At 35.2% G+C, this 12523-nt stretch overlaps 1 protein-coding gene and 1 pseudogene across 1 annotated transcript; both read right to left on the minus strand.

Annotated features, from left to right (window-relative positions):
- Nucleotides 1-334: 334 nt before the first annotated feature.
- Nucleotides 335-2629, minus strand: LOC132713903 (ADP-ribosylation factor 1-like). The gene is made up of 2 exons (XM_060696609.1): nucleotides 2203-2629; nucleotides 335-1432 (listed from the first exon to the last, which is right to left on the minus strand). Exons 1-2 carry the CDS (start codon nucleotides 2487-2489, stop codon nucleotides 1027-1029), a joined length of 693 nt encoding a protein of 230 aa, XP_060552592.1. The 5' UTR covers nucleotides 2490-2629; the 3' UTR covers nucleotides 335-1026.
- Nucleotides 2630-4983: 2354 nt separating this feature from the next.
- On the minus strand, nucleotides 4984-12406 carry LOC132713908 (ADP-ribosylation factor 1-like; annotated as a pseudogene).
- Between the last annotated feature and the right edge of the window lie 117 nt (nucleotides 12407-12523).

Consider the following 12523-nt stretch of genomic DNA (forward strand, 5'->3'; position numbering starts at 1 on the left):
AAGTAATCATATGTACCAATGGACTATAAAATATTGCCATAAAAATGTTTACTTTATACAGTTTTCTTTTTTGTTTTTTCTTATTCGAAATTTGATAGAATTCAAAAGACAAAACATTTTCTTGGTTACATAAATTACTGGATTACCTTTGTTTTGCTACCATATGCAAATACTGATTTACATGTTTTTTCCGTTTTTTGCCGATTTTGTTTTCCTTTTTCCTGTTATCTTCAATGGCAAAATGAAAAGACTGGTTATAGCCGCTTCCATATTTCAGCCTGTTAAATACTTTGTTCATTTAAAATTAATCAGAATGTCTCAGTTTAGAAACATGTTTATTGGTAAATTAAAAAGTTTTATTATTAATGTAACAAAGCAATAAGTAAACAACAACAATAATATAGAATAATATAAATATAGAAACAGAACAATACGAAAGATGAAACCCACCGTGTACGAACACAAACAAAGGGGTAGTTGCTATACAACAGTCAGAATATTAATTTACTGTTACATAGTCTAAACAGTCTTTGACTTACGTAATGCTTAGTTTAGAATTCACATGGGATTGAACAGGAAGGTAACTGAGGTATGCCATGCTATATACTAATATAAACGTCATCATTATCAATTTCTTTTACAATAAGCTGACGTGAGATTAGCTTTTAAAACTTTAAATGCTCATGTGTTTTAGGGGGTTTTTTTTGGCAGCATGCCTCCAGATTCATGCTAATTTTCATGAAAATTTTGAAAATGTATTGAAGAGTAAAATATTGTGAAGTGAACAAGGAAAGTAATTTACATCTTGCAAACGGCACTTTCAATCCACGTAAATAACCAAAAATAGGTCAAAATATGCATAAATACCTCTTACTGTGTTAGTAACGCAGTAGGATTATACTGATTGATACTGCAAAATCAGTACTTTTTACTTTCCTTAAGATCTTAATACATTTTTCTAAAGAATGGATTTCTTGAAATACTTGGCTCATCTGGAGGCGTGCAGCTTTAAGGTTACACAATATATCACATGATCATCTTTTTGAAAGACTCAACAAAACTGCAATATAACGGTTTTGTTGTTTTGTCCATATTACTCTCGACAGACTTTTCACTTTTGTTATTTGTTTTGTCTTTGGGGGCGCCATATAATAGTTCCGACGCCATTTTGTGTTTCTCGCTGTTAACCATTATATGAGAAAGCCAATCAAAAGCCTCTTGAAGCCCATTGTCTTTAACACGATTAGCGATGACACCAAACACTGTCCAATGTCTATCATCCATACATTTATTTTCTTGTACCTTTTGTGTTATTTCCTCTGGCGTCATAGCGCCTTCGATATCTTGTTTATTAGCAAGAATAAGAACGGGAATATCACGGAGTTCGTCTTCCCTCAAAAATCTACGTAACTCATCTATTGCATCTTCGAATCTATAAAATAAAACAAAATGTCGCATTTCGCTACACAAACCTGGTTCATCTACTATTTGAAAAGATTATAAAAATAGCTATACTGCTGCGGTCTATAGTATACAGAGATTTGTTAAAAGTCACTTAATCATACAAACCTCTATACTTAATTATACATGCCGATATTTAAATTTGTTTCAACTCTTATCTGGCTTTGTATTGCAAAACGGCATTATCTTTGACTGCATTACAGAAAATACTAGTAATCTTTCCAGTATATACAGCTGTGGATGTTAACTTAATTACTTATAATAAGCTTATTACTGTCTCTATGCAGTTAGAGTATTATTTCGTATTGTATTGTATTGTGTAATGTTTTGCAATGTTTTTCATTGATTAGTTTTGAACTGCACTGCATTGTATTGTATTGTATTTTTTATATAACATCTATAATTTTGAACACTTTTTCACTTTAAGGTAAATGCTATAAATTTACGTGTGGGAAATTCACTTTTGTGCTAATGAAAAAGAACATGCCCCCATAAAGGTAATATTACTGACCGCTGGCAACAGTAAAGCACCTTTGACAAAATCCATATAAATTCAGACTTTGTGTCCTATATATTTTAAATTAGCATTATTTGTATGGGATAAAAAATTATCTTTCATATACATATATATCATAATGTTATGTGTACCAAAAAAGGCGTGAATCTATATCAACCAAAAATAACAGCTCATGTTATTAATCAATGTAAATATATAATAGATATAATTTTTCATGTACATACCTTTCTTTATCATTACTGTCAACTACATAGACAAGTCCCTGTGTGTTTTGAAAATAATGTCGGTACAAAGGTCGAATTTTGTCTCTTCCACCCACGTCCCAGGCTGTTATATTGACATTTTTGTAATTAAGCGTTTCTACGTTAAATCCAATAGTAGGAATGGTTGTCACAACTTCACCAAGTTTTAAAGTATATAATGTGGTTGTTTTTCCTGCCGCGTCTAGACCCAAAATCAATATCCGTACCTCCTTCTTACCGAAAAAATATTTAAAAATTGAGTTTCCCATGATTGATCTATAACAGTTATTTTACAGAAGTATTAACAAAGCTCGAACGCTAGTTATTATACAAGGTATAAGCGTTATCGTCAATTATGACAAACATTTGTAAACACATAGCCACGGACACGCTGTCAATGTTATACGCTATCCGGTTTCTATAAATAGCGCATTGCGTTTTATTTATGCGCCGTAAATTACGGTACAATCGCGGGAAGTTTAAACCACGTCAATGTGTTTTCGGATAAAAGGATAATTATATAAGATAATTTTCCAGTGTGAGCTTTTGCAATTTACCGGTACTTGTTTTTCAGAGGAGGTCATGGGTCTCATTTTGAGTGATTTTCACTAGCTTTTCCACGTTATTTCCAGTTTTTGTTTGTTTGTTTCATTTTACGCCTTTTCCAAACAGTATTTCAGTCATATAGTCTGGTAGAACCATCGTTCCTGGACAGTTACACCAGTACTAGACTACCTTCCTCTGTGCTAAACTACCAAAGCATCTCCCAGGGATCGAACCCACGCCAGAGAGGGTCATCGACTCTAACCCTTCGACCACAGAGACGGTAAAACAGTAACTGAATCTTCGAGAGGTTCGAAATACTAGATTCACGTGTCGTTACCTAGTTAACTTGCATGGCTCGATTACTAAGAGCGTGAAACTTGTAATCTCGACATTGTTATTTGGATTCCCATGCAGACAGGCAAGCTAAAACTTTTTTATGACATTAGACTTTAAATCGAAGCCCCGTGCTTTAACACTTTGCACGCTAAAGAACCAGAAGAATTTTCTGGAATTGGAGCATCTTTCTGTATCTGTATCTTGCACTGTCCTCCAAAATTTAAATTACTAGTGTTCTTCTTGATGTCTCGCCCATATGGGCAACCGGTGGCGAGTATTACACACAAAATATCGTTTCTTGGAATTGTGCAAGGGTAACAGAGTGGCACCCACCAGTCATCGTACCGGTATACGATATACTAAAATCATTTTATCTGCTTTATTGCTTGTAGTAATGTATGTCAAAATTCTGCGGAACTATTATGTGTGTATACATGACAACATTTTTTTGTTTATTTCGTGTTTGGTAGGCTGTATTAATTAACAACAATATGACACAAGCCAATTTGCATAATTGATAATTTTATAATACATGAAAACATGAGATACTTTAAAAAATATTGTTAAGTAATTATAAATGGTGAGGGAAGTGCTTGTCGGATTTAAATTTTCACTTCAAGTATATATACCTCAACATTTAAGCCGATTGATGCTATTATATATTATACATACCCATGATTTGATCTTCGTGAACTTTGTCGAAGTAAACATAACAATCGAAACAATTATGAATGAACTACAACAACCTTAAAAACTGACAATATAAAATTTAGAAATATTTCATTCCATTAGAAAATTGTAAGAGTTTATTTATGCATTCAAAAATATATTACAGCACAGTAAAATACAATATACCACTTAAACAAAAAAAGGACGGAGACGGAACAAATACAAACGCATGAGCTAAAAGCACTTTGACTCATGTAACACATTTTTGTTATTTCTATTTACCACTCTAAAAATGAAATCTATTAACACGTTGAATAGGTTGGTATTTGGTTAAATACGAAATTCATTTTAGTTTGATTGTGTACGAAGCTTAAAGATTATAGACACACTTCCGTATCCGTTCCTGGAACCAACCAGTACTGGACAATGAATTTAAAGTATCTTGCTACAGGAAACAACTGCTCGCCCATGACAAGGTTCAAACCTGCGCGAACAGAGATAATTAGATTACTGGTCCGACATTTTAACCACTCGGCCATGCCGCCACAAGCTACCATGATGCGTAAATGTTTAGATGACTGGTACTGGTACGTACAAGAAAAACTCACACCGCAATTTGAAAAAAAAACAACATGGGCGGGGCAAATGGCACAACCATTTAAATGGTTTCGAGGTCATTAGAAAGAAAGGACCTGATAACACAAAGTCAGTGCATAAAGTATGCCAGATCATTCAGTATTAAAATGGAAGATGAGTTAAGATGTGTATTTACAAGCTGATCAGGTGAATGTGCTAACATGTAATAAAACCATTTTTGATACAAAAGTATTACCACCAGACTTTTTACTGCTCAGATGATGTTATACTTGTAAGTGAAATTAACCTTAAAATTGTTGATTTGGAAAATAATGTCAGTAATAAAAAAAAAACAAAAAAAAACAACACTTGACACAAATTATCATTTTTTTAGCTCTATTCATTCTGATATGAGAAAGAAACTTCATTTAAAGTATGTTGTGTGTACTACACCCAAATGTACGAATAAAACATTACGCAAGGGTAAACAATGGTGGACTGATGGATTGTCTACACTGTGAAATGAGATGAGTTTTGGCTGTTTTAACAACAACAATTACTTTTTACAGATGTAATAACATGATTCATTTTGTTTTATATTAAAATATGGGTAAATAGATGGGGACAGATATATACATAGTTAATAAGTAAATAACATGTCTATCAGTTTAACACAATATTTAAAACTTTGTAGATCTTGTTAACCTCATTATCTGTAATTTAAATGGGAAAAAGGCACGTTGGGAGAATTGGGGTAGGCACGGGTAAAGCGTGGTATGTTATGAGAATTTGATCACGTTGAAAGCGTGATTAAGTAAGGTATTTCATTGACTAGTGAATAAGTTGGGAGAATTACACCACGAGAAAAAAAACATAGTGAAAAACGTATGTCATTGACTGGGAGATTTAGAAAAGGTAACAATGGATATTACATACTACATGATATTTAAGTGCTAGAGAAAAGTTAACATTAAATGACAATAGTAAATAAGTCCTAACAATAATGAACTGTATTCTTAAAAAAAACGTCTGCTTGAGATTACAACGGCGAAAACAAACATGGATTTAAACATGCATATGATAAATGGGTAAGTGACTGAATGATTATATTCTCTAGGGACAAGTATTTTGGAAAAAAATTATTATCAAGTGTAAGAAAGTACTCAGATTATTTAGGACCACTAAAGATTCTGTGGACATAAGTTCCCTAAATTTGATTACATTTGTCCTATTATAGAACCTTCTCGGAATATATTTCATTCTTACGTCAGTAAAAAAGGGACATTTTAGAAGATAGTGAAATTCGTTACCCACGTCAGTTAGTGAACATAACATACACTTCCTCTCTTCATACGGTAGTGTACAATTGCGCCACCTGCCTGTTTCTACTGGCAATCTATGATTACCTGTTCTATAATGGAATATTGTTAGTCTTTTATTTGGGGTAATATATTTAAATATGGTTCAAATTTAATATCAGATTTAAATAACCTATAATCTGTTCCTTTCGAGGAGTTTGCTAGATTCTCGTTGAATTGCTATATAAACTGGTCAAGTAATGTTCTTTTTATTAATTTACCTACGCTTTTTAAAATGAAAATTTTCTGGTTGATCCAATAGTAACTAGTATTTCCGGTAAAATCAAGAATATTTTTGACATAATTTAACCATTTGTAATTTATTTCTGAATTCAACATGAACTCATAACATTGCCTTGAAATTTTAGACGCACTGCACATAAGAAGTTTCCATCAGTAATTTATTATTCTTGTTTTAATGACTATTTCAAGCGGATATCGACCTAGCTCACCATATAACATGTACAGGGGCATACTTTTCTTGCTGTTTGTTATTTTGCGGAGGAAGTCGGTGTGAACCCTTTCGATAAAATTTAAATTTTCAAAGCCTCAAACTTCGAAGTTATATGTTAGTATAGGTACAATTGTTTGCCGAAAAGTTTTATCTGTACGTCAATTGGCAAGTCAATGTTAGCTATACGCATATATAGGATATGTAGTGCCTTTTTAGCTTGAATTATTAACTGTTTTCGTGCTTTTAAACATGTGTATTTTCAAAAACGGAAAGAATTTGACCGTTGTGTACAGCGTCAGAAAAGGGTGTATACCGAAATGTGCCAAATCATATAGAAAGTCTTGCAGTATCAAATTGTAATAGTTTTTGGAAGAAGATATTAGGCAAAATAGGTTTAGGTATATGATATTATAAATGATGAACAGAATGGTTTTGTTAAGGGTAAAAGTACAACAAATCATGTTCCCTCAATAAATAACATTATAGAGACTAGGAAGCTTAAAAAGCAATCAATTTTTCTGGTATAATACTGTTTAAAAAGAAATTGTTGATCAAAAGGAGCAATAATAACTGTCAAGCTATCCCCCATACCCTTAAATCTGCTTATGCCTAACACTGTACATTGAAAACTTCCCTTTTAATATTTACAATTAGACGAGTCACAAAGGTAGTAAGTATGTTGCAATATTAATAAAACTTTCTCTGGTGCTAGATTCTCCCTCATGTTTTCACGTTATCATCTTTTTGAAAGACTCAACAAAACTGCAGTAAAACGGTTTTGTATTTTTCTCAACATTCCCGTCAGAAGCTACATTATTATTTTCTTTGTCATTGCGAGACATCATTTCTGACGCCATTTTGTTTTTCTCACTGGCAACCATTATATTAGACAGCCATTCGAATGCCTCTTGAAGCCCATTGTCTTTGACACATTTAGCGATCACACCAAATACTTTCCAATGTCTATCATTCATACATTTCTTGTCTTGGATTGTTTGTGTTATTTCCTCTGGCGTCATAGCGCCCTCAATATCTTGTTTATTAGCAAGAATAAGAACGGGAACATCACGCAGTTCGTCTTCCTTCATAACACAACTTATCTCATCCATTGCATCGTTGAATCTAAAAATATAAACCAGTGATTATCAAAAATTTAAGATATTGTACTTTTTATGATTTTAAGAAATGGCATCTAAGTGAGGAGTTTAAAGACTTGGAAAATTAAAGACTGCCAAAATCTTATTTATTAAAATAATTTAATTAATTTACTTTGGTCGGGTGTTGTAGCCTTACTTTTTTCGGGTGTTTAAGTCTTATTTTGGTCTAGTGTCGTAGTCTTACTGTGGCCGGGTGTTGTAGTCCTACTTTGGTCGGGCGTCATAAGGTTAATTTGGTGAGGCGTCATAGGCTCACTTTGGTCCGGCGTCATAGTTTTACTTTGGTCGGTAGTTGTAGTCTTACTTTTGTCGGGTGTTGTAATCTTACTTTGTTTGGGTGTCGTACAAAACTGTAGTCATACTTTGGTCTAGTGTCGTAGTCTTACTTTGGTCGGGTGCAGTAGTCTTAGTTTGGTCGAGTGTCCTGGTATTACTTTGGTTAGGTGTCATAGTCTTACTTTGGTCAGGTATCGTAGTCTTATTTTGGTTTGGCGTCATAATCTTACATTCGTTCAGTGTCATAGTCTTACTTTGGTCAGATGTCACTTTGATCGGATACCGTAGTCTTACTTTGGTCGGATGTCTAAGTCTTACTTTGCTCTTACTTTGGTCAGGTGTCGTAGTCTTACTTTGGTCGATTGTCGTTGTCTTACTTTAGTCGGGTGTATAATTCTTACTTTGGATAAGTGTCGTAGTCTTACTTGGGTAGGTAGTAGTAGTCTTACTTTGTCGAGTGTCATAGTCTCACTTTGGTCCAGTATCTTGGTCTTACTTTGGTGGGGTGTCTTAGCTTACTTTGGTCGGGCGTCGTAGTTCACTGTGGTCGATTGTCGAAGTATTACTTTTGTCGGGTGTTGTAGTCTTTGGTCGGGTGTCTTAGTTTTCTTACTTTGGTCGGGTGGCATAGTCTTACTTGGGTCGGATGTCATAGTCTTACTTTGGTCGGGTGTCATAGTCTTACTTTGAGTGGGTGCCGTAGTCTTACTTTGGAAAAATGTCGTAGTCTTTGGTCGGGTGTCATAGTCTTACTTGGGTCGGATGTCATAGTCTTACTTGGGTCGGGTGTCACAGTCTTACTTGGGCCGGATGTCACAGTCTTACTTTGGTCGGGTGTCACAGTCTTACTTGGGTCGGATGTCATAGTCTTACTTGGGTCGGATGTCATAGTCTTACTTTGGTCACGTGTCATAGTCGTACTTTGAGTGGGTGCCGTAGTCATACTTTGAGTGGGTGCCGTAGTCTTACTTTGGATAAGTGTCGTAGTCTTTGGTCGGGTGTAATAGTCTAACTTGGGTCGGATGTCATAGTCTTACTTGGGTCGGATGTCATAGTCTTACATGGGTCGGGTGTCACAGTCTTACTTGGTTCGGATGTAATAGTCTTACTTGGGTCGGGTGTCACAGTCCTACTTGGGTCGGGTGTCACAGTCTTACTTAGGTCGGATGTCATAGTCTTACTTGGGTCGGACGTCATAGTCTTACTTGGGTCGGATGTCATAGTCTTACTTTGGTCACGTGTCATAGTCGTACTTTGAGTGGGTGCCGTAGTCATACTTTGAGTGGGTGCCGTAGTCTTACTTTGGATAAGTGTCGTAGTCTTTGGTCGGGTGTAATAGTCTAACTTGGGTCGGATGTCATAGTCTTACTTGGGTCGGATGTCATAGTCTTACATGGGTCGGGTGTCACAGTCTTACTTGGTTCGGATGTAATAGTCTTTACTTGGGTCGGGTGTCACAGTCCTACTTGGGTCGGGTGTCACAGTCTTACTTAGGTCGGATGTCATAGTCTTACTTGGGTCGGAAGTCATAGTCTTACTTGGGTCGGATGTCATTGTCTTACTTGGGTCGGGTATTCACAGTCTTACTTGGGTCTGGTGTCATAGTCGTACTTGGGTCGGATGTCATAGTCTTACTTTGGTCGAGTGACATTGTCTTACTTGGGTCAGGTGTCATAGTCTTACTTGGGTCGGGTGTCATAGTCTTAGTTTGAGAGGGTGCCGTAGTCTTACTTTGGATAAGTGTCGTAGTCTTTGGTCGGGTGTCATAGTCTTACTTGGGTCGGATGTCATAGTCTTACTTGGGTCGGATGTCGGTGTCATAGTCGTACTTGGGTCGGATGTCATAGTCTTACTTGGGTCGAGTGGCATTGTCTTACTTGGGTCAGGTGTCATAGTCTTACTTGGGTCGGGTATCATAGTCTTAGTTTGAGAGGGTGCCGTAGTCTTACTTTGGATAAGTGTCGTAGTCTTTGGTCGGGTGTCATAGTCTTACTTGGGTCGGATGTCATAGTCTTACTTGGGTCGGATGTCATAGTCTTACTTGGGTCGGGTGTCACAGTCTTACGTGGGTCGGGTGTCATAGTCTTACTTGGGTCGGATGCCATAGTCTTACTTGGGTCGAGTGGCATTGTCTTACTTGGGTCGGGTGTCATAGTCTTACTTGGGTCGGGGTTCATAGTCTTACTTGGGTCGGGTGTCGCAGTCTTACGTGGGTCGGATGTCATAGTCTTACTTGGGTCGGATGCTATAGTCTTACTTGGGTCGAGTGGCACTGTCATTCTTGGGTCGGGTGTCATAGTCTTACTTGGGTCGGGTGTCATAGTCTTACTTGGGTCGAGTGTCATATTCTTATTCGGGTCGGGTGTCAAGGTCTTACTTGGGTTGGGTGCCATAGTCTTACTGTGTCGAGTGTAATAGTCATAGATGACGTGTCGAATATTCAAGTAGGCGGAGCTTAACTCTCCATATTTTGGCACTGCCATATTAACTAAGTAATAGTTTCACTTAATGATTTTACTTAAAAGATATTGTGCAGAATGTCAAAATATACAGATAAGCGGGGCAAAAATTTGAAAATCTCCCGATGTTGTTCAGATAGCATAAGCACAGAAAAAGGCAGAGTGAACTATAATTAAACAAAGATTATGTATATCAAACAGGAAGTAAAATATAAAATGTAGAGCAATTATTGGAAAAGATTATAACGAGTTTCGATTTCGCTTTGTTCGCCATTTTATGATTATATCGAACCTTCTCACGCTCGACATCCTGATATCAGTACACAATTATTATAGTTTATATAATACAAACCTTTCCCTATCATGACTGTCTATCACATAAACAAGTCCCTGTGTATTTGTATAATAGTGCCTCAACAAAGCCCGACTTTTATCTCTAACACCGACATCCCAAGCTGTCATGTTCACATTTGTAAATTTTAAAGTTTCAACATTAAATCCAATTGTAGGTATTGTTGTGACGACTTCACCCAAATTTTAAAGTTCAAAATTGTCGTTTTTCTGAGCGTTAAAACCTATGAAAAATTTTTTCCCCCCTCTTTTTACCCCAAAAATATTGAAAAAAAAGTTTTCCCTTATTTTTGTCCCAAATTTACAGGAATATTAAATACATAGTTTAAACGTGGTAGTTAGTTTTTGGTGAAAACATTCGTGACATAGTTTCTCACCATTAAGTACATTAAGTACTATGTGCGTGTTCTATTTTTAAACTACACACAATAAAATCAATCTTCCGAAAACTGCTGAGATGTTCCGATTGCTATAACATTAATTTACATAAGTGAAACGCGGCAATTTTAAAATGGTTTTTCTTTTAAAATAAAATGTCAGTATTTAAAAATTTATATGCGGTAACTGCTTTTTTATTGCATTCATTTTAAAAATAAGACCCCAATAATCGATATAGAAGAAGGTTTGTTTTTCTTTATTTCAGATTATACTGAGTTGCAAAAGGATGTGTGCTTAGTTACAGGGAAGTTTAATATACTTATTTAAGAAAAATATTAGCATATTAGATATCAAAGTGTTCATAAATATATTGACAACACGATTGTGTATATATTTTGATTATTATCAGAACTTGAGTCTTGTAAAAAAATATAGATAAATGAACGCAGCAAATACAGATTAATTTGTCACATAACGAGTAACAGCGTTCAAAAATCACAATTTTGCAACTCTTTACGTTTTAACCTTCCGCTATTTACACGTTACAAAACTTTTGATAATACAAATTAAAACATTGCATGATCAATACATGTCTGCAAATTACGATACCAAGGTTTCATTCATGTACAAAAAGCATACCAGTGGTTTAAATCAAACTTAGTGTCGACCTTAAAGCAAAAACAGGTGTAGTTCGGTCTATACCATTATGAAGATTAGTTATAAATTTTTCACCTTTACCTTTATTCTTCGAAATTTTAATGTTAAATTGGTGCAATATACCAGTCACCCTCACAATGTGTACATGTAAACAAAACTTAACATGACTGTGTCATGTTATTGCTCTTAATACAAACTCTTAATCATACATAAACATCACTTACAAATTGTCCTGCTTATAAAGACTCGTCACATTTAGAAATGACAACATATAAACTAAATACAGAAATGTGGAAACTGTATTTATTTGTTTAACACTGGGGTGTAACACCGTTTACAACAGTATTTCAGTTATGTATCGGTGGGCAGTTAACCTAGTATGTATTCCTAGATTCTGTATCCGTACATATATATGCTCAGCAAGTAACTGCCAAACTCCCCACATGAATTAGAGGTGGAGGTCAAACGATGTCAGGCACAATGTTTTATCAAATCGACTTGGAGAACATGGCCCGCCTGAGGACCGAACTCGCGACTCCGCAATCCTAAGACCGGCGCTATTACATACAGATCTAAGTGTGCGGGTTCGAAACTATAGTATGATCGTAAACAAATTAAATTTGAGAACATGTTAGCCATTATATAATTGAATGCGCACGCACTTAAAAAGATGAAATATCAGTATTTCAGTCAGCGTTGTGTACAAACCATGTCTTCAACACTATTTAGCAGACTGCAACGGAAACAGATTTGGTATGACACATTTCCTTCTTAATAATCCTTGTACAAACATTATCATGATCTTTATTATCTCATTCGATAAAACGTTTACATCAATATATGATATTTATAACGAATAAAATATAATCATCAACACAATAATATCATTTCAACTATCGCTATTTCGATATCAATCTTTTCCTCCTCGCCACCATTACAACCACCATCATCATCATCGTTATTTGTCATCTTCTATCGGGTTAGTTATCGGATAGTTTCTAGGATATACTAGTACCAGTTTCTGTGACAATAATTTTGTATAATCATTATCATGATTATTATTATCTCATCTCATATACCGTTTAC

Source organism: Ruditapes philippinarum, unplaced genomic scaffold (genome assembly GCF_026571515.1).
Source record: "Ruditapes philippinarum isolate M1 unplaced genomic scaffold, ASM2657151v2 ctg120_1_1_1_1, whole genome shotgun sequence".
In the NCBI taxonomy this organism is placed as follows: Eukaryota; Metazoa; Mollusca; class Bivalvia; order Venerida; family Veneridae; genus Ruditapes; species Ruditapes philippinarum.